We start from the raw sequence: 24261 nt of genomic DNA, 5'->3' as shown, positions 1-24261 counted from the left end.
GTCACCATGACTCATTTTGGATCTTGGCTCATTTTGGATCGCGACACAAAGTTAGAAGACGTCTTCATTGATTCAGATTTCATGGCATCTGTGAGAATTTTTGGGTGTCTTTGATGAAATCTTAATCGAGCTTGAAGGAAAGAGGGTTCTAGACTAGAATACTTACATGATCAATTTTTCGTTAATGTCGATTCAGCTATCTCGCAGTGCCGACTAAAGTCCTTTCTTCTCTGATGCATATTCACGGTTGAAGAGTGAGCTGAAAAGACCATGGTTGTTTCCTAATTGATTGTTGGTCTTTGTTTGATTTGTTAATTTTTAGCTTTATTTGGTTTGGGGCTTTTCTGGTTTCAACCTTTTTTTTTTCATTTTAGGTTTCTGCCCGTTTCTCTCATTCTCTGTACACATGTTTCTTTGTCTAATAAATATTTGGCCTTTTTAGCAACCAAAAAAAAAATACACGTCTTTTTGATTACTATAGAGTATAATTTTAAAAAAAATTATAATTCCCGCAACTTCAATAAATACTTTCTTACTTAGCTAACTTACCACATATTTCAATTTGAAATTTGAATTTTTTACAAGTTGAAATTTGAAATTTTTAAGTCTAACTTTTTGAAACTTGAAATTTTTTGAATTAATTCTTTTAAAAACTTTAATAAGTTATTATTTATTTAAATCATGAATTACACTTTTGAATTTAAATAATTTAACAAATAACAAAAAATCCCATCTCATTATTCCTATCCCATCCTATCCCGTTAATGGTGGGACAGGACGGAACCATCAGTTTATCCTGGCAATCCCGGCTCGCCTCACTAACCCGGCCCAAGCCATTCCGTCTCGTCCCTAAAACTCCGGCCGGCCAGGCCCGGTCCCCCTACCTGTCTTAGTCATGGGCTTGTATTACTATTTGAAGGAGGCCATTTAACTAATTGATCACCATCCGGGTTAGATTTTTTCCCACCAAGATGAATTATAATTTTAATTGGTACTCATTCTCTTAATATTTTGGTGTTTTGTAATGGAGGACTAATATCACACTAATAGTTAGATAGTTCACCTAAAGATTGAAAATGCAGTTTTGTAATTTCAACATATCATAGACCAACTACAAAAATAAGTTTTGGCTGTTTACCAACCAGATCCAAAGACAACCACACACTCATAAATTCAAGTTTTTTAATTTCGGAAAATATTTTGATTTGGTTTTTGAAAATTAAAATTTGTTTTTTTTTCTGAACGCTATCACTATAAAGGATTTAGAGATAATTATTTATCGATAATAATAATAATAATATTATCTCTATATTATAATTAGTGATAATAATAAATATGGATATGTATAACCAACACTCTATATAAATAACGCAAAAGCCTTGTAGCGACCCTACTTTGGATACAATGACAATTACCGATAAATATTTTTATGACGATAAAATATTGCTGCTAAAATATCTATTATTACTAAATGTTTCTTTTGTTGTAGTGTTTGATTTTAGTTAATGGAAAATATATGAAATAATTTCACCAAACATGCGATGATATTAAAGAGCCACATGCTCTTCCACTTGGTGTTTTTTAAAAAAAGTCTTGTCAAGTTTGCCTCATGATCTTCCACTTGTTCTACCAAGTTTATATTTAACTTTTAGAAGGCCAAAACAAATTTCAATTTCGTGGTAATAAATGTCCACTTGGTCCTCGGAGATTATTTTATTCCTTTTTTGGTCTTCTCTGATGGAGTACAATAACAATAAGCTCAGTATAGTCTCACCATATTAAAATAATTTTAGAATTTATAATTTTAAAAATGAAAATGTATGATATTTTTATGGTTACGTAAGCATGTACGCGTTTAAGTATGGCTACTATATGGAGTATGGACCCGTTTAACCTGTCCCATTTATTCAACAACAAAACTAAAAGAACAAATATAACTAATTTTCTAGTTATTTTTTTTCTCTCTCCTCACTTTCTCACCCTTGACAGGTTGGAAAATGGCCAAAAATCGCCACTTCGGACAAGATTAGGGAAGTCATATGACACTCGCAAAATATAAAATGTGTATTTAAAAAACACAAGACAAGTTAAGATGGGAACGATGTATTATTCCTTAAAGTAAAATAAAAAGGTTGAAGTGAATTAAAAAAAAATTAAATATAAAAAGATGTGAATCTTTTTAACAGTTTTAAAAGAAAAGAGTCACGTAAATTAAAATTGAGCAACTGATATGACAAAGTAAACTAGAAATAGGCGGTACACAACATGTATATATTACACAAAGAACAAATTACAGCCATATCCATCTATAAGAGAATTTAAATCTAGCAACCAAAAATCTGATGCTAAACATCATAAATTAATAACATCTCAACTAAAAACATACATAACAAGCCTCATATCTATAACGAATTCAAAAATAATATAGTATGATTTATTAGAGAGAACACATATTTATTTACGCGGTTTGGTCGTGCGACCTGCTGGCATATCCATTAGCCCCATTCCCATGAGGATACTTGTCAGAAACAGATGTTGTTTTTTTCCTTTTAATGACAATGAACCAAGTAATGGCCTCCAACAAAACTGCAATGGCTCCCAAGAATATGATCACACCAATGTAAGCCTTTTTCCAATTCTTCTGTCCATTTAAGGCATCAAATCCCTCAAACACATTGATGATGCTAAGAATGATGACAGTGTATCCAGTAACATGGTGGTAGATGCTCCAGTAGAGTCTGTACTTGTGGTCTGGCTTTGGCCTCAATAGCAAGGCAAAAACCTATTATCATATAAAAATAGCACAATTAGAACTTGGAATTTGTGCTACCAAAATAACGTAAGAATTAGCGACTGACAAATCAGGTAGTTAAACTACACTAAGATTATCACAAAATTTTGTTAGCTATGAGCAATTTAGCAATGGGGATTAGCAAGGAAGATCATAACTAATTCCAGTCTTTAGTGTAGTGTTATGCTAGGAATTGTTATGTCAATCGAGCAGGGCATCCAGGTGCACAAGGCATTCCATGTTAGGAAGTTCCGGAGAAGGATTGCAACCCAAGGGGAGTGATGTAGACAGTTTACACTAATGCAAGCAGTAGTGACTGCTTCCACAGCTCGAAACCGTGACTTATTACAATTTCTCTAAGGCTCACCTTCGGACTTGGTATGTTAATCAAGAGCTAAAAATATATTATTGAAGAGCTAGTCAACATAGATATGTCTTCTAAAAACCACGAAGATTTCAACAAATTTTAAATTTTGAACGCATAATTTCAATAGTACAATTAGTTTTAATGTTAAGAACTTTAAATGTTGAATTAAGTTTAAATCTTCAATCCGCCTCTGGAATCTGTGTGCAATTTATACAGGGGCTTTGCATTGTGTAGTTCTATCACATATTTCTGTATTTTTCTGTGTGTGTTATAGGGAACTTTCCTGTCCCAAATGGTTACCAATTTTTTCTTTCTAAGAGTTCAACCAAGTAAAATAACATTTTTAAAGGTGTTGTTTGGTTATATTGATATGAAGAACTACCTTTTTAGTTTCTGAATACCAGAATTTTAATTTCAGAAAGCAGAGTGATCTATGTCTGAAAATTTAGTCAAATAATTGGAGACAAAAAGTATAGTGCAACATTTCTAATACCTGAAGGGTTCCAAGACAGAACAGAGTGATGCCAATATTTCTGTGAGTGTTGAATTTAATTCCAACAGAATCACTGCCAAGTTTGAGACCAGTGCCCCATCCAGCAACACCAACAGCATAAGCAGCAGTTTGGCAAGCAGCATGTAGATAAAACCAAGCTGGATTAGCTGACTTGAACACTTTCAAGTACCTTGCAAATATAGCACCCATTGGCATCAAAACACCCCAACTAACTGCATTTAACACTCCATGAACCTGTCAAAGTTTTCAAGATTTTCAATCGTTAGATGAGCCATATGTATTCTACGCCTACAAGACCTTAAAATTGTAATCAAACATGTAAAGCTACGACAGATGCGCCTAAAGCTAGCTCATGAGGTGCGAATTGCTTAAATACATATAAGCAGACCAATAGTCCATTCCCAACCAATGTGAGACTACAACCTACTCTGACAAAACAAATGGTTTCTAAGAGTATGCATAGGTAAAATTTTTGGGAAACAGACTAAGTTATCACCGTCGTTATATACTCCAAAGTCGGCAATAATTAATAACTACGCTTCAATTTCAAAATAGGTTAGAGTCAGTTATATGAATTATCACCACCCATCCATATATTTAAATTAACAGGATGTTGCACCAACTTGGATTCTAAGAAAAAATAAGAATATGAAGGGATTTGAACTCACGTTTCTTCGACGTTGTCTAGTACTGGCTGATATACCTCCACCAGTCCCCCCTGAGGTTTGTCCGTTGGCAAAATCCACAGTCCCCATACTCCTAGTGTTTTCACCACTCATTTGATGTGCTTGTAAAGCTTGTCCAGATACTTGACCATTTTGCCATACCTGATTAAAACTAGTCCTACCACTAGGAAGTTCCAAAGTGGCGAAAATGATCATCTCACTGTCTACAAACTCTGCTGAAATTCTTGGCACTTGAAAGCTCAAAGGACCCTCTGTTAACTGAGTTCCGTAGCTAGTAATAGGTGAAGTGTAGGCATGAATTTGTCCACTAGAATTTCTTAAAGCAATTAAACATTGAGATCCTACCATTCTTGAACTATCAAGATTCAAAGCCCAAGCTACCCAAGCAGACTCTGTGACACCACCATGTCTGTAAGCAAGATCTACTGTGTGGTTAGTAGGGTGGTAGGTCCAGTGAAGAAAAGAGTTTAGAACAGGTAAAGGATTGCAAGTTGTAAAAACATTGTTGCTTCTAAATTGATGAGTTGAACAATTTTGACCATAAGAAGAAGTAAATAGAGTTAACAAGATTGATAAAAACAACACCAAATTACTTGTTAACAGCTTATTATCCATTTTTTGGTGAAAAAAACAAACTTCAAGATTGGGTTTTTATTCCCCCTTTTCTTGATTCTACAAAAACCAAGATTTGAAGGATTTGGGTATGTTCCAAATGGTTCAAGAATTGGCTTTTTAGGGAGTTTTGTTTTTGGGGTTGTAGATAATTGAATCAAGAAATTGAAGTGGTTGATCAAGATAATGGGGAATTTGATTAGAACTTTATAGGTGGAGGGGAGTTTGGGGGATTTTGACACATTTAATTAGTTTGAACTCAAAAGTCTAAATGGAAGGAAATGAAGAAAGTCTCAAATGGAAGCAGCCAGGAAGGTCTTTGAAATACTTCTACTTTTGTGAGGGCATATTAATTCAAAGTACTACTAGTCTTTGGTGCTCCAACAACTCCCTTTGCTTTCACACCTAAAAAGTCATGAATAATTATTTTCAAATTGGACAATAGGAGTATTAAATATTCTAACAGTTTGGTCATACAACGTGTGCTTTTGGTTATATGCATTTATACAAAAAGAATAGTTTTTGTCGAGGAGAGTGGATTTGTGCCAAATGTGTAAAAAGATCTGAATGTTACTAAATCTTAAGAAGCTTATTTTAAAGATTTTTTTTAAACAGAGTATGTATTAGTAATAAAAAGTGTTTTGTTGTGGGTGTGCTTAAATTTGATATAAAAACAATGATTAAAATCACCTCTACAATGTGTATAATACTTGTGCATAATTAACATAAGTGGACCATTGACTGGTGTTAGACCTGTGTATTTTGTTTGAGCGTTTTCTTTGGACGTACTCCTAACACACGCTAAGGATAAAGAATGTGTTTAGATTCTCTTTTCTCACTCGTTTAATGGACCCCAAAATGAAAGTATCATCTTGTCCTCCTTTTTCTTTTTTTGTGAACAGGGAGCTAGAGACATTAATTGTTGTAACAAAAATGACTAGACTATTATCAATCAAGTAAAATGGTTGTCCACTTAAAATGGTGGATAATCCATTTACTTTTTAAGTGGGTAAAATGCCCATTAATATTTTCCTCCACTTGTAAATATGGCTATAAATATAGCTTTAAACTTCAATGTAAAAACACACAAAACACATAAAAGAAGAGAATTACTATTACTCTATATTACTACTCTCTCTATTAACACTTTCTATATACATATTCTCTTGTTCTTCTTCCTTTATAAAATTGTCAAGTTAGTTGATTTATAACACGTTATCAGCACGAAGCTCTAATTTTTCAGAAAATTAACTTCTATATCAGGTATATCTACTAAAGAAATTTAATTTTTAAGTTATCTTTGTTACTTTCAAATTAATTTTCATCATGTCAAACTTGTCAAAATTGGAATTTGTGGCACTTGATATTTCTAGTAAAAATTATTTGTCATGGGTACTTGATGCTGAAATTCACCTTACCGCTAAGGGTCTTGGTGATGCTATAATTGAAGGAAATACAGCATCAAGTCAGGATAAAGCAAAGGCTATGATTTTCCTTCGTCATCATCTAGATGAAAGCCTAAAAATGGAATACTTGACAGTGAAAGATCCACTTGAATTGTGGAAAGACTTAAAAGGGAGGTATGACCACCTCAGGGCAACGGTATTGCCAAGGGCTCGTTATGAGTGGATGCACTTACGGTTTCAAGATTTTAAAACCGTAATTGAGTATAATTCTGTTGTATTTAGAATAACTTCCCAATTAAAATTATGTGGAGAAAATATAAATGATGAGGACATGTTAGAAAAGACATTAACTACTTTTCATGCCTCTAATATAATATTACAACAGCAATACCGTGAAAAGGGTTTTAAAAAATACTCTGAATTGATATTATGCCTTCTGGTGGCTGAACAACATAATGCCCTTTTAATGAAAAATCATGAAGCCCGTCCCACTGGAACTGCTCCGTTACCGGAGGCAAATATGGTAAAAGCACATGGCCAATCTGAAAGAAGACATAATAAATATCAAGGTCACAATAATGTGCGTGGGCGTGGCAATGGCAGAGGACGATATAATAATCGTCGTGGTGGTGGTCAACATAAAAGGGAGAACAATATCAGTTCTCAAAATGGCCCTTCAAAAAGTAACTGTCATCGTTGTGGCATGAAAGGCCACTGGAAAAATGAATGTCGGACGCCTGAGCATTTTGTAAGACTTTATCAAAATTCTTTTAAAAGAAAGGCAAATAGAGATGGTGCCTCTTCTTCTAATGCTCGGATAGAGTCACACTTGGCGTTCGAAAATAATGTTGAGGCAAGGCCTTTGAATAATGATAATATTGAAACAAATCTGGCCTTAAGGGATGATGATTTTAATGACCTCAATGATATTACTCATTTGGAGGTTGAAGATTTTTTTAAGGATCTTAATTGATGTTTAATTTCATGTTTTTCAATATGTTATCATGTACTTTGAATTATTGTGTTTTTACGTTTATGTATTTGAAGAAAAAAAATAATAATCAAGGTCACATTTTTATGATAATTGTATATTGTTTATTACATTGTGCTATTTTACAATGTTGTAATTAATTACTATTAGTGTGCTATTATTTAATCTTAATATCATATTGTTACTAAAAATAATATTCGCCTTATTTAATGTCATTATACTAACTGGTTATTCTTATTAATATTTTAGACATTAATAATGTATAATGATTGTATTATTTTTGTCAATAAACAAATTATCTATACATGATGAATAATATTATATTAATGTTTTATAATATTTTATATTTGTTTTTAATACTTGTGTATAATATTTATTTAAGGTTAATAAGTATATAATTCCATAAACTAAATTATTGTAACATTCATCATAATTGAATCATATAATTTTTTTAAATTCTAAATTAGCATAATTTAACTTTTAAAAAAAAAGGGACTTATGTTTTAGTAGCAAAATTGTTACTTATTTTATTTCTTACAATGCATTTTTATTTCATGAAGATAAATAAATTTATCAGTGTTCAATTGGATTCAAGATGAATAATGGAGATATGTGCATTTTGGATAGTGCCACAACTCATACGATATTAAAAGAAAAGAAATATTTTTGTCATTTGATTATGAAAAAGGTCTATGTCAATACAATATCTGGTAGTACAAAATTAATTAAAGGCTCTGGAAAAACAGTCTTATTACTACCTGGAGGAACGATATTGGTAATTGATAATGCATTATATTGTAGTAAGTCTCAAAGAAACTTGTTAAGTTTCAAGGTTATTCGCCACAATGGCTATCATATTGAGACTGCAAATGAAGGAAAGGTTGAATACCTTTATATTACTACAATAAATATGGAGAAGAAAATTGTGCACGAAAAATTACCTGCACTTTCTTCTGGGTTGTACCATACAAATATTGGTACTGTTGAATCACATGCCATTGTAAACAAAAGGTTTACTGATTCTAATGATTTTATCATTTGGCATGACCGGTTGGGCCATCCCGGTTATAATATGATGCGCAGAATTATTGAGAATTCACATGGACACACTTTGAAGAATCAGAAAATTCTTCAATCTAAGGAATTCTCTTGTGTTGCTTGTTCCCAAGAAAAACTGATTATCAAACCATCAGCAACTAAGGTTGGGATTGAATCCCCTGCGTTTCTGGAACGTATACAGGGTGATATATGCGGGCCAATTCACCCTTCATGTGGACCATTTAAATATTATATGGTCTTGATAGATGCATCTACAAGATGGTCACATGTGTGCTTATTATCAACTCGCAACATGGCTTTTGCGAGATTGTTAGCTCAAATTATAAGGTTAAGAGCACAATTTCCAGATTATGCAATAAAGACAATTCGTCTTGATAATGCTGGTGAATTCACATCTCAATCATTTAATGATTATTGTATGTCGATTGGAATAAAAGTTGAGCATCCGATCGCTCATGTATATACATAAAATGGTCTAGCGGAATCATTGATTAAACGCCTCCAATGGATAGCTAGACCATTGCTAATGAGGACAAAACTTCATATTTCAGTATGGGGGCATGCTACTTTGCATGCAGCAGCACTTGTGCGCGTAAGGCCAACAAATTATCATGAATTTTCCCCATTATAGTTGGCGTTTGGAAGGGAGCCAAATATATCCCATCTTAGAATATTTGGGTGTGCGGTATATGTCCCAATTGCTCCACCGCATCGCACAAAGATGGGTCCCCAAAGAAGGTTGGGAATATATGTTGGGTATGAATCTCCTTCTATTATAAAGTATCTGGAACCCATGACTGGAGATTTATTTACGGCAAGATTCGCTGATTGTCATTTTGATGAATCAGTATACCCAACATTAGGGGGAGAACATAAGCAGATGAAAAATGAGATAGATTGGAATTCATTGTCACTATTTCATTTAGATCCTCGAACAAATCAATGTGAGCAAGAAGTTCAAAAGATGATTTATTTGCAGAATATTGCAAATCAACTGCCGGATGCATTTACTAACCTTCCACGGGTTACTAAATCGCATATCCCAGCTGCTAATGCTCAAGTTCGAGTTGATGTCCCGGTAGGACAACTTGTTCAGGCAAATGAGTCTAGACCACGCTTAAAACGTGGAAGACCATTTGGTTCCAAAGATAAAAATCCTCGGAAAAGGAAAGGAATAAATGATCAAGATGATCATAATTTGGAGGCGAGTGCTCAAGAAGAGCCCAGAGACAAAAAATGGTGATACCACCAAGGAGGTCCAAGTACCTGAAAATAATGAGAATGAAAAAATCTCAATAAGTTATGTCTCGACAGGAAAACGGTGGAACCGAAATAATATTGTGGTCGATAATATTTTTGCTTATAATGTTGCCATTGAAATAATGCAACAAGATAAGGATCTTGAACCAAAATCTGTCGATGAATGCAGACAGAGAAATGATTGGCCAAGATGGAAGGATGCAATTCAAGCAGAGTTAAGTTCACTTGAAAAACGTGAAGTTTTCGGATCAATAGTTCGAACACCTGAAGGTGTCAAGCCAGTAGGGCACAAATGGGTTTTTGTGCGTAAACGAAATGAAAAGGGTGAAGTCGTAAGATATAAAGCACGACTTGTAACCCAAGGTTTTTCGCAAAGACCTGGCATTGACTATATGGAAACATATTCCCCTGTGGTGGATGCAATTACTTTCAGGTATCTAATGAATTTGGCAGTTCATGAAAAGCTTGAAATGCAGTTAATGGACGTGGTCACTGCCTATTTATATGGCTCATTGGACCACGACATTTTTATGAAAATTCCCGAAGGGTTCAAAGTGCCTGAAGCATACAAGGATTCTCGAGAAAATTGCTCAATAAAACTTCAAAAATCCTTGTACGGGTTGAAACAATCGTCTTAGCGAATATTTGCTAAAAGAAGGATATAAAAATGATCCAATTTGCCCTTGTGTCTTTATGAGAAGGTCTGGATCTGAATTTGTCATAATAGCAGTATATGTTGATGATTTAAATATTATTGGAACTCGAGAAGAACTTTCAAAGGCAGTAAAATGCCTGAAAAAGGAGTTTGAAATGAAAGACCTTGGAAAGACAAAATTTTGTCTTAGTCTACAAATTGAACATTTTACAAATGGGATATTTGTCCATCAGTCAACATATACTGAAAATATTTTAAAGAGATTTTATATGGATAAAGCACACCCATTGAGTACTCCAATGGTTGTGAGATCTCTTGATATTAATACAGATCCGTTTCGGCCTTATGAAAATGATGAAGAACTTATTGGTGCTAAAATACCATACCTTAGTGCAATTGGTGCATTAATGTATCTTGCCAACAATTCTAGACCAGATATAGCTTTCTTAGTAAACTTGTTAGCAAAATTTAGTTTTTCACCAACACGCAGACACTGGAATGGAATTAAGCATATATTCAGATACCTTCGAGGTACCATTGATATGTGATTGTTTTACTCAAATGATTCCATGTCACAATTGATCGGTTATGCAGATGCGGTATATTTATTTGATCCTCATAAAGGTCGATCGCAAATAGGCTATTTATTTATATGTGGTGATACAGCTATATCATGGCGTTCAACAAAGCAAACTATGGTTGCCACTTCCTCAAATCATGCAGAGATAATAGCCATTCATGAAGCAAGTCGAGAATGTGTTTGGTTAAGATCAATAACTGAACACATTCAAGAAACATGTGGTCTTTCTTTGACAAAAGACGCTCCAACAGTATTGTATGAAGACAATGCTGCATGTATAGCTCAACTGAAGGGAGGATACATCAAAGGAGACAGAACAAAACATATTTCACCAAAATTCTTTTTCACTCATGATCTTCAAAAGAAGGGTGAAATAGATGTCCAACAAATTCGTTCAAGTGACAATTTGGCGGATATGTTCACCAAAGCATTGCCAACTTCAACCTTTGAGAAAATGAGATACAAAATTGGAATGCGTCGTCTTCGAGATATTAAGTGATATTTTCATCAGGGGGAGCAAAATACGCGTTGTACTCTTTTTTCCTTAGTCAAGGTTTTGTCCCACTGGGTTTTCCTGATAAGGTTTTTAATGAGGCAGCACTCAAGGCGTATTGTCAGATATGTGTACTCTTTTTTCTTCATTAGGCTTTTTCCCACTGGGTTTTTCCTAATAAGGTTTTAACGAGGCACATTTCTCGTGGACATCCAAGGGGGAGTATTATCAACCAAGTAAAATGGTTGTCCACTTAAAATGGTGGATAATCCATTTACTTTTTAAGTGGGTAAAATGCCCACTAATATTTTCCTCCACTTGTAAATATGGCTATAAATATAGCCTTAAACTTCAATGTAAAAACACACAAAACACATAAAAGAAGAGAATTACTATTACTCTATATTACTACTCTCTCTATTAACACTTTCTATATACATATTCTCTTGTTCTTCTTCCTTTATAAAATTGTCAAGTTAGTTGATTTATAACAATTTAATATATATATATATATATATATATCATGATTCATGTATGTAGAATTTCTCTCAAAACTTCACTAGAACAAATATGTAGCTTTTAATTATAGATCTATAATTTAAGAGATTAACTCTAATAACTTAATTGTGTACAATCACTTTGATTATAACAGTATCTTCAAGCTAACTCTAATCGAAAAATATTTACTCTTGTGTAAAACTTTTTGCAATTTTTTTCACTAAATATAAGTCCGGACTCTAATTAGATTTACAACCACTCTTGTAACGCCTAAATGAATTGTTTCCAATAATTCTACTTCTACCCTCTTAATCTTCAATGACCTTACCTTGGCCAATGAATTCCCTTACAATAAACAAGACAAACATGTACTACAATCTATGAAAGTAATCAATATTCTATCTTGAACTCTAAGAAACCAACTATTACAAATTAAGAAATTGTATAGATAAAACTTGAGGTGAACAAGTTTTTTGTTGTAGCAACAACTTCTTCATCAAGACTCTTTATGTAGAATTATGAACACTTTAAGGACTCTATTTTTTGGTGTGGTCAAACTCCAAGAGTTTGATGACTTGTTGTTTATATAGGAGTAAATTGTTGTTAGGACCAAGGTTTCTTTTGTTGTTTTGTTAAAGGGATATATCATATATATTAAAGCAAAGAGGGGTTGCCACAAGTAGCCGAAATAACAAATGCCTGGGTCATCACATGGCCTGATAAGCAGCTAGTACAAACATATTATTTTCGAGAATACATAGTTCTAAGAATGTCTGCCCAAGTTGCTTTAAATGCAAACATTGGTAGAACTAACAAAACGGTTGGGATTAAAAAAGTTGAGCATTTTGCACCCTCCTTGCTGAGCATGTCAACCACCTTATTTTGTTTCCTAAAAATATGAATTGGTGGTGTTTCCCCCACCTTCTGCATCAAAGACTTGCACTCAATAATGATGTTAGTCCAGAGCAAATTGTCATGAATTAGCATATTTATAACTTTTATGGAGTCTAAGTTGATGGCCAAAGGTGTGAGGTTATGTTTTGTAGCCAGTAGTAATCCTTTGCTTAAGGGCTTAAAGTTCAACTAGAGTAGAGTTGACATGGGGTATCTTGGCCATGAAACCTAGGACTCATTCTCTTTTGTGATTTTTGATAATTCCCCTTATCCCATCATTTTTGAGGTTAGTTTTAAATGATGTATCAGTGTTTACTGGTATGTGTATGATAGGATCTATTGTGTTTAGGGTTGCACTTAATGATGAGCTAGTATTCAGTAGCTTGGTGGAGAGTTTGGTTGAAAGAAATGATATTACTCTTGTTGTTAAAGAGATTATTATTCCTTTGAAGACAAATGTTCCATAGGCAAGTAGGGGAGCATAACATACCAAGTCAGGATGGAGTTAAAGGCATTTTAATGGTTAACCTTTGCTTCTCCCAGCTATCGATTGAGAGGGAGGATGTGTCAATGGTATGCATATGAGTGTTGTTGGTAAAGACAAGTACCCAAAAGCTTATGACATTGGGATATCTAAAGAAAATATGGGTGATATCTTCAGTTGCATGCCCATAAAACTTGCAAGTTTGGTTTACCTCAATTTCTATCCTGTGAAGGCAGTGGTCTATTGTCATGACCCAATTCCGTAAGCCGCGATTCGTGCCTGAGTTAGATACCCATACATATCCTTAGCCTAAATTAGCATATTAGCAGAATAAATAAATATAGAAATTAATTAAGGTCACTAGATAGCGCACAAAAATAGATGTAGCTCACGAAAGGCGATAAGCCCATCACAGAACACAAAAGCCCAAAACATATACAGAACTCACAAATACATATCTACAGACCTCTACAGAATGATAGCACAATCATATGATGGGACAGGGCCCTGTCGTACTCCTAACCAACGTATACATATAGGCTACAGAAAGGTCAGTACCAAAATATGGGCTCCGAATAAAGGAGCACTGTCAAACAGCAGAGTGAATGTCTTAAGCAAGCGGATTAGCAACTCAAACGTCTGTACCTTCGGGCATGTAATGCAGCCCTCGAGGAAAGGGGGTCAGTACAGAAAATATACTGAATATGTAAAGAATGAAGTGTAATAAATAAAGTCATAACCAGAACAGAATGTACAAAAAATGAGTAAAATATCCAAAATGTCAAAATACTTATCACAAACACAGATAATGAATGCGGAAAAATATATGTCATATCTGGCCCCATTAGAGGACTCAGTGAATAAAATATGGTCGCCCTTCCATCACTAGCACCACAACACAACATACTCTAGAGTAGGGAACATCTCCATAATAGATCATATCACATCAGATGGTCATACCATATCATATCATATCATAAGACATCAGCATATGTGTATATGGAACAACATACTCCACAACCCATGTACATATCACACCTGCCCCCTCACGTTGAGGCACGAAGAGCAATGCAGATAAGTACGCTTGATAACATATCCTGACCCTAGCTCAGTGGAAGAAGCATTGAGGCATCCACGAGTGGAGTAGTGAGAAACTAAATGTAATTTAAAACATTGTCAAAGACTCAATGAAGTAATAAAGATGAATTGTCATTTGAAAATCAGGATGATAGTCACATCAATCACCCCTCAAATATCACTATTGATCATATCAAAAGAGCCTTAGAAATCATAGGCATGAATCAAGATGATACAAAGTAACTTATAAAAGCCAAGGACATTAACTATCAGAGAATCTCTAAGAATAGGAATCATGAATCACCCTCGAGACTTATGAATGGAATTACCCCCAAAGTTCATATTAATCCTTACTTAATTCTAAGACATGCCAAAAGAAAGAAGGGACAGCTTTACATACCTATGCCAAAAACATGCTAAGAGAAAGAAGGTAGCTTCACATACCTTTTATGGATTACTCTTAACCACGTTCGCCTCGTCGTTTTTTGAACCCATTTAACATGAAAGTAATAATAAGGTTAATAACCTTTCACTTTCCAATTTCCAACTCTACAACCAAATATCCATAGGAATCATTTCCTTATCCATTTCCCTCGACTAGTTTATTACTAGTTCCGAAGTTACCGAAAATCGGGCAGCATCTCCCCTATAACTTGCCCTATCCAAACTTCCAACTACATCCTTAATTACCACATCCAAACAATAACAACAACCAGTAGCATATATACAAGTAAAATCACTTCCACATTACATAATATAAATTCCAACCAACTCGCTCAAAACTACGATACCAAAATAGAGTTTTTAACCTTTGTTTTGTAAAACTTTTAACCATACGAAATGGAGGGTCGTGTGGATGAAACCAGAAGCACCCACACCCTTGTTAGAATATTTTCCATCCCTGCAACATTCAATCAATACAGCTGCAACCGCAACACCACAATCACAACACACTTCTCGACTTCGATTTAACTCTAACGACTTCAATTTAATTTGTTTTTAAATTCAAGCATCCTTATGCAATTTTTCCACTTCCAGTCTCATTTAATACATGTAATATACTTCATAAAAACATCATAAAGTCCAATTTAAATGGTAAAGTCTTACCTTGTCCGAAACTCGCCAAAACTCGCATCGGAAGCTCTTCTAGCGCGGCTGAAATTTCGTGGCTGTTTGCTATCCTTTTGGGGATGATTGAAATCATGAATTTATATTAATAAAATCATAATACCCTCATGGTATACCCTAGATAATTAATTCACAAAATAGTTTTGAAGGGCTTACCTTTTTGGCTCCAAATTCATAGCTCTCTCTCTCTAGTCTAGAATTTTTCTTCTCTTTGTTTTTTAGAATTTTCTTAGAGATAAGAATGAATTGTTTGGATAAAGATGATCATAAAACATATATATATAAGCCACCTTAGGGGGTGACATGTGTCATCCCCTAAGTAGTGACACGTGTCAAACCCTTATTGGGCCAACACACCTCGTCCTTCAACCATGGGCTGCCACATGGCAGGTAGGGGTCCACCCCCTTGCTTCAGTTGCTGCCACATGGCACTTCTATATTCTTCCATATGGCACTCTCTCTTGCTTCCACATGTCACTTTCATTTTCCCTCGTGGATTCGTAATCTCATCTTATTTTACTAACCTATATAATTCTTGCTACGTAAGCTTGGTATGACTCAAGCAGCTTAAGAATGCAAGATTTTCAAGTTGGTAGCTTACGTATGTAAGTCGAATCCTATGACTCATTACTTGGCCTCCAACTTCTTTCGGATTCTTATAATCATATTTCCAATTTTTCCTTCTATGGGGTGTCATATTCTCACTTCCTTAGAGTTGTTTGGTAGCGTTATAGATTATCCGACTCACATGATGACTTCTAAGAAGCTTAAGAACCTTTCAAGAAACTTAAGAGTCTATCAAGAAACTTAAGAAGCTTAAGAATCTTAAGAAGCTTAAGAACCTTCCAAGGTACAAAAGTATGGGGTATAACATTCTTCCCCCCTTTAGAATATTGGTCCTCGAATGTTAACTCGTCTTATAGGGTTTTATGAGGATTTTCGGGAGTTCTCTATAACCGTTGTCTTCTAATCCTTTTAGGAGTTTAGACTACCTTTGGATATAGGGAACAAGTACGGATATCTCTTCTCTACCTCTCTGTAACATATCCAAAATATTATAACTGTATTGTCCTTATTGAACCCTTATTACTTTTACCACGTACTTACTCACTTGGCCCTATACATAACACATACATATTCATAGGTTGCATAACCCTACCGATACAACTTATATGAGGTAGATGTAGTCTTTTCATCTCCGGGTTCATTCTGCTTCACCTATCTCATTCACATTGAAACTCACTTGTCCCATCTTATCATACTTCTTTTTTTTTATTCACTCCTTGCTCTTCTCACTTTCAATCATATAAGGCTTGCTGTCCCTTTTTCTTGGTTATTTATCTATCGCAGCATCATTTGCGACTAACGCTATAGCCAACATCTTGGATTTTGACCCCGCATGGTATTGTTATCCTTCACACGATCTCTTGATTTATTTGATACCCTTTCCTGGTTGTACCTTTTCTTTTTTTATACACACCCATCTTCTAACGTTATGTCGTATGGGGTTTTTGCCAAAAACTTCTTAACACTGCCTTAAATACCATTCTGACTTCTATTCCATTATTATTGGCTTTTAGCCCTTCTAACTTGCTTCAGCACGGGACCTTCTTGAAGTTTAAAAATCTATGTCCGCTATATTGTAGTATCCATTATTTCCATCTTGACCTTGCATTCTTCTCACCCGCTTCCCCTCTTAAGAGGGGGGGGGTACTTATACCTTTGTCCAATATCAAAACTCATCCAATCTCTTTTCCTAATCTGCTTGGTACCGTATCATGTCCATCTCTTTCTTCATCCTTTATAACTTGATTCTGTACGTATGAAACCTTAACTAAGTCACAAAGCGACGAGAACCTTTCCATACATAGTGTGACATCTTATTTATTAATCTATACTTGTATAATGTGACCCATGGAACAACTCATCCAAGGTCACACTACACTTATCTTTATCAAAAGTTAATTAGCACTTTTAGTCGTTCCAATTTCAATTAGGCAATACTTGTATTCCGACGATAATTGTCCAAGGTTCTTTTACAAGAGTAACTTTATCCTAACCTATATCTTTTGTTTCTTGGGATGAATGTATATTGCACTATTTATTCCTTAAGTTTACCGTCTTTTTCTCCTAAGGATTCCACTATTGTCAGGGAGACATTGTATGCACGCACCACCCCTTTATACCTTATACTCATTGCCCTTACTGTGTACCCAACACCGACTTTTAATTTTCTCAACAACATACCAAGTCCGCTTCAATCAGGGCCTTACCTTATAACCATGTAGTCGTATTGCACTTTTAAGTTCATATTGTACGTTCCCCTTTCATTCCGTATCTGTATTCATTTAATCATATCTATCTTGGGTGCTTCCGTAGATATCTCTTATCATTTATCCCGTCTATGTCTATCTTTTATTCCGTACAAGTGGGATCTTATACTACCTCTGTATTATTCTGAATGCATTACTTCCACATAATCTTTTTTATCATTTACAAAACGTATTCTGTTCATCCAACTTTATTCGTATCATACCAATCATTCCCTAACACCCATTCTATCTCATTGCTCATCCTTCTACATCTTGGTCTTTCATAGTTCCATTGCTTTTATCATTCATATCTTTGGCTACACATGTCATGCCTGTTGTTACCCCGTCATCTCACTTTCTTCTTGCTTACTTCTTTCAGTTACTCTTTCTTTCCTTGTGCTCGCTGTCATTTTTGTTATCGCATAATCTCTATTCGCAACTTTCCCTATGGAACTTGATAAGTCTTTTTTATCTGTTCTATAGCCCGCTTTTCCATTTCACACTTACCCTTATATTCTTATTACACAGATCATGTCCTATCACTAGCCACTTTCTTACTAGGCTTTACTTATTTTCATAACGATCCTCGTTATATTCACATCATATCCTGTTCATATTTCACCCCATAGTATAACACTTCTTAACCTTTTTCACGATTCTTATTGTGGGTTACTTACTATTCTTAGTTAGTCTTATCGTTAATATCTCCCAAGCTGTCATATTAATGCTTCATATCTGTCATAATTCTGTTTCCCTTGCATTCTTGTCTTAATCATACTGTTACTCTTTTTAATTATAGTTTGTCACAGTTTATCCCTGGGTATCAATTCCCTTGATGCCTTAATATATCATTCTATCCAGAACTACTAGTTTTCTCTAAATCATCTCCCTAGGGTCACAAGTCTTTTCCAACTTCAATTTACCATATCAATATCGACCTCCTAGTTTCTATTGCCATTAATTTAGCAATTAACTTATTTCTCAAGGTCATCCATACTCCTGGTTTAGCTAAATCTCATCATTATTATGGGCACGACCTTTCAAGACATACTACAGCCTTATATCTCATTCTCTTTTTATTTCTAGGAAAATTTGGGTAGAGTTTTCTCTATATTTCTTACTATCTCAAACCTGCATGCAAAAAATACCAACAGTGCCTCACAGGGACAACATGTATAAATTTACATATATATGTATCATATCACATCATATCGCAGCCACACAGGGCTCCCACAATCAACAGTATGAAAATGGACTTACCTTGTACGTCCACTAGAACTTCCCGTGCTACACTTTCCTACCTATTCTTCCTTTGAATTTACAACTTTACATTTTAGTTCTACTTCAATACCTTACCCAATAGATATATTTTGTGCCTTTACTTACCTGCGTGCCTTGTGACTTCCAATATCGTCAGTCACTTTCTTCCATGGCTGTCATCCTTCTGTTAACATCCAAGGTTAATATAAGGAGTTTTTCTATGACTTGGATCTATCGCACAATCTTAGATATGAAAGAAAGATAACATCCTAAATATCCTATAGCCTCCTATTTATAGATGTGACGCACAACACACCAATAAAAAAGACTCTACTAGACACGGTTTGTAGACACTCTAAGGAAGGACCGCTATGATACCACTTTTATCACGACCCAATCCCGTAAGCCACGACTCGTGTCCGAGTTGGACACCCATACGTACCCTTAGCCCAAATTAGCATATTAGCAAAATAAACAAATATAGAAATTAATTAAGGTCACTAGATAGCGCACAAAAATAGATGCAGCTCACGAAAGCTGATAAGGCCGTCATAGAAAACAAAAGCCCAAAAAATATACAGAACCCACAAATATATATCTAAAGACCTTTACAGAATGATAGCACAATAATATGACGGACAGGGCCCTGTCATACACCTGACCAACATATACATATAGGCTACAGAAAGGTCAGTACCAAAATATGGGCTTCGGACAAAGGAGCACTGTCAAACAGCAGAGTGGATGTCCTAAGCAAGCGGATTAGTAACTCAAATATCTGTACCTGCGGGCATGTAATGCAGCCCCCGAGGAAAGGAGGTCAGTAGGGAAAATGTACTGAATATGTAAAGCATGAACTGTAATAAATAAAGTCATAACCAGAACAGAACGTACAAAAAATTAGTGAAATATCCAGAATGTCAAAATACTTATCATAAACACAGATAATGCATACGAAAAAACATATGTCATAACCGGCCCCATTAAGGGACTCGGTGAACAAAACGTGGTCGCCCTCCCTTCATTGGCGCCACAGCACAACATACTCTAGAGTAAGGAATATATCCATAATAGATCATATCACATCAGATGGCCATATCATATCATATCATAATACATCAGCATATGTGTACATGGCACAACATACTCCATAACCCATGTACATATCACACCTGCCCCCTCAGTCGAGGCAAGGCAGACAACGTAGAGAAGTACGCTTGATAATATATCCTTGCCTGGGCTCAGTGGAAGAAACATTGAGGCTTCCACGAGTGGAGTAGTGAGAAACTAAATGCAATTTAAAACATTGTCAAAGATTCAGTGAAGTAATAAAGACGAATTGTCATTTGAAAATTAGGACGATAGTTACATCAATCACCTATCAAATATCACTATTTATCATATCAAAAGAGCCTTAGAAATCATAGGCATGAATCAAGATGATACAAAGTAACTTATAAAAGCCAAGGACATTAACTATCGGAGAATTTCTAAGAACAGGAATCATGAATCACCCTCGAGACTTATGGGTGGAATTACTCCCAAAGCTCATATTTATACTTACTTAATTCTAAGACATGCCAAAAGAAAGAAGGGACAGCTTTACATACCTATGCCAAAAACATGCCAAGAGAAAGAAGGTAGCTTCACATACCTTTTATGGATTACTCTTCACCATGTTTGCCTCATCGTCTTTTGAACCTATTTAACATGAAAGCAATAATAAGGTTAATAACCTTTCACTTTCCAATTTCCAATTATACAACCAAGTATCTATAGGAATCGTTTCCTTATTCATTTCCCTCGACTAGTTTATTACTAGTTCTGAAGTTATCAAAAATTGGGCAGCATCTCTCCTATAACTTGTCCTATCCAAACTTTCAACTACATTATTAATTACCACATCCAACCAAAAATAACAACCAATAACATATATATAAGTAAAATCACTTCCACATTGCACAATATAAACTCCAACCAACTCACTTAAAACTACGATACCAAAATAGAGTTTTTAAACTTTGTTTCATAAAACCTTTAACCATACGAAATAGAGGGTCATGTGGATGCAACCAGAAGTACCCACACCTTTATTTGAACACTTTCCATTCCTTCAACACTCAATCAAACCATCTACAACTGCAGCACCATAATCACAACATACTTCTCGACTTCGATTTAACTCTAATGACTTCAATTTAGTTTGTTTTTAACGTCAAGCATACTTATGAAATTTTTACACTTAAAGCCTCATTTAAGACATTTAATATACCTCATAAGAATATCATAAACTCTAATTTAAACGGTAAAGCCTTACCTTGTCCAAAACTCGCCAAAACTCACCTTGGAAGCTCTTCTAGAGCGGCTGAATTTTTGTGGTTGTTTGCTATCCTTTTGGGGATTATTGAAACCATACATTTACATTACTAACACCTTCATACCCTATTGGTATACCCTAGATAATTAATTCATGTAATGAAATCGGAGGGCTTACCTTTTTGGGTCCAAATTTGTGGCTCCCTCTCTCTAGTCTAGAGTTTCTCTTCTCCTTTTTTGTAGAATTTTCTTAGAGATAAGAATGAATTGTTTGGATAAATATAATCATAATATATATATATATATATATATATATATATATATATATATAAGCCCCTAAGTGGTGATACGTGTCAAGCCCTTATTAGGCCAATGCACCCCCTCCTCCAACCATGGGCTGCCACGTGGTAGGTGGGGGGTCCACCCCCTTGCTTCAGCTGCTGCTACATAGTATTTACAGCTACTTCCATATGGCACTCTCTCTTGTTGCCACATTTTAATTTCTTTTCTCCCTCGTGAGTTCGTAATCTCGTCTTATTTTATGAACCTATGTAATCCTTTCTATGTAAGCTTGGTATGACTCAAGTATCTTAAGAATGTAAGATTTTCAAGTTGGTAGCTTGCGTTCGTAAGTCAAGTCTTATGACTCATTACTTGGCCTCCAACTTCTTTTGGATTCTTATAATTATATTTCCAATCTTCCCTACTATGGGGTGTCACATTCTCCCTTTCTTAGAGTTGTTTGGTAGCATTATAGATTATCCGGCTCACATGGTGACTTCTAAGAAGCTTAAGAACCTTTCAAGAAACTTAAGAGCCTATCAAGAAACTTAAGAAGCTTAAGAACCTTCCAAGGTACAAAAGTACGGGGTATAACATCTATAGGGAGTCTTGCATAGTGCAGAGCTAAAGGAAGTGTTTGGGCATTGTACTTTTTATATCCAATCAAACTTCTTGGCATTAGTTTCTGGATGATAGTTGGTCATTTGTTTATGGATGATATCGTAGGTGCTACTAGTTGAGAACGTTCCATTAATGGTAAGTCCCCAAACTTGATTGTCGTTGTTGTTGTCCTTAATATGCTTAGTGAAGATCTTGAAAAGGCTAGAGAAGTCCCAATTCCTATTTTTTGTTAATATTGTTGATCTTCAAGGTTTCTTCTACTCTCAGCAAAGGTACCTTTGTTCCCTTATGAACCACCCATCTATGCCCTTCCTTAATGTCTTTCCATTTATCCAAAACACAACTCCATATTCTGGAGACATGTTTTTCTCTGTAATTTAATCCAAAGGTAGAGTATTTCTTATGAGCACTTTGCCTTAAAGGTGATTGGGGTTATGGTATATTCTCTGGGATAAGCTAGCATGGAGTTCATGTTCTTAGATTCACTCTTTTGAATTCCTATGCCTCCTTCTTTCCTAGTGTTAGTTAAGGTATCCAGTTCACCAGATGAAGTTTCTTCTTCTCAGAGATTGTGCCTCAGATTAAGTTCCTTTGAATCCCATTGATGATGTTGCTGAGTTTACATGGGATATTTATGTATTACATGATGTGAGAAAATATGCTACCAAATAATGACTTGGGAAGCACAATTCTGTTAGTCATATTTAGGAACTTTGTTTTCCAACTAGCAAGCTTGATGTTCATGTTGTCAATGTTGAATTGAAAATTATTCTTGACACATATTTTTATGAAAGCTAGGAAAGCCTAATTATTTTCCAAAAGAGGTATTGGCATCAATATTGAGCTGCCTAGTGCAGGAATTGGAAATATCATTAGAACAATTAGAAGAGAAAAGGACCTTAAACTTGCTATGTTTAATCTTTTGGCTAGACCTGATGCAGAAGTCTTTGAGGGTGGCAATGATGATGTTGCACCTTTGAGAGTTGGCTCTAGAGAAAATAGTTAGGTCATTAGCAAAGAATAAGCAGGAGAGTTTATAACCTCTAGTGGTGATCTTGATGGGGTACCTCCTTTTACTGACCACTTTAGTATCAATGTTTCTAGACATTCTTTCCATGCACATGATGAAGAGGTAGGGTGATATAGGATCCCCTTGTATAATACCTCTAGAAGGGTTTAAGAATTTGATTTTCTCTCTATTAATAAGGATAGAGATAGAGCAAGATGACACATGATATAACGAGTTTAGTGAGCTATAGGGGAAAGTTGAAAAAGAAAAGGGTGTCCTTGATGTAAAACCATTCTATTTTATCAAAGCTTTTCTCTAAGTCTATCATAAGGATTATGTTAGGGTTCTTCTCTTTCATTTTCATAAAATGGGAAATATACTCTTAGACAATGATGTCATTGTAAGCATCTCCTCTATTGGGGAGAAAACTGGTTTGACTGGGTGTAATAATGGTGGATAAGAGGGGATTGATTCTTTTTACAATAATTTTGGTGACAAGTTTATAATCGGTATTGCACAGATCAATTGGCCTGTAATTCTTAGACTAGATACATTAGAGCACTTGGGAATGAGACACAATAAAGTGGTATTCATGTGGTTTGGCATTTTTCTACTAAGGAAGACCTCCTTACAGAAGGCAATTGTCTTTTCCCCAACCAAGTCCTAATTTTTTATATAGAACATGAGGTGGAGGCCATTAGTACCATGGGATTTTGAGGCCTCGAGAATTTTAGAGCTTGAGTTATTTCTCTATCTCCAATGAGGAGGGGTTTAGATCCATGCTAACAATATGAGTGATACTATTTGGGAAACTATCCACACTTCTTTCCTAAAAGTAGAGTATGGTTGCTTAATAATGAATAATTTGGAGAAATAAGAAAGCATGTGGTCAGATATTTCCTTCTTATCCAATCATTTGTTCCCATCCTGTAAGGTCTCATATGTTTTGAAGGTTGGAATGTGTTA

General features: G+C 35.0%; 1 protein-coding gene across 1 annotated transcript; it reads right to left on the bottom strand.

Annotated features, from left to right (window-relative positions):
* Positions 1 to 2250: 2250 nt before the first annotated feature.
* Positions 2251 to 5306, bottom strand: LOC129880643 (cytochrome b561 and DOMON domain-containing protein At5g47530-like). The gene is made up of 3 exons (XM_055954766.1): positions 4341 to 5306; positions 3652 to 3906; positions 2251 to 2782 (listed from the first exon to the last, which is right to left on the bottom strand). Exons 1-3 carry the CDS (start codon positions 4971 to 4973, stop codon positions 2459 to 2461), a joined length of 1212 nt encoding a protein of 403 aa, XP_055810741.1. The 5' UTR covers positions 4974 to 5306; the 3' UTR covers positions 2251 to 2458.
* Between the last annotated feature and the right edge of the window lie 18955 nt (positions 5307 to 24261).

Source organism: Solanum dulcamara, chromosome 2 (assembly GCF_947179165.1).
Source record: "Solanum dulcamara chromosome 2, daSolDulc1.2, whole genome shotgun sequence".
In the NCBI taxonomy this organism is placed as follows: domain Eukaryota; kingdom Viridiplantae; phylum Streptophyta; class Magnoliopsida; order Solanales; family Solanaceae; genus Solanum; species Solanum dulcamara.
Note: the sequence above shows the minus strand (reverse complement) of the source record. Positions and strands in the feature narration are given on the sequence as shown.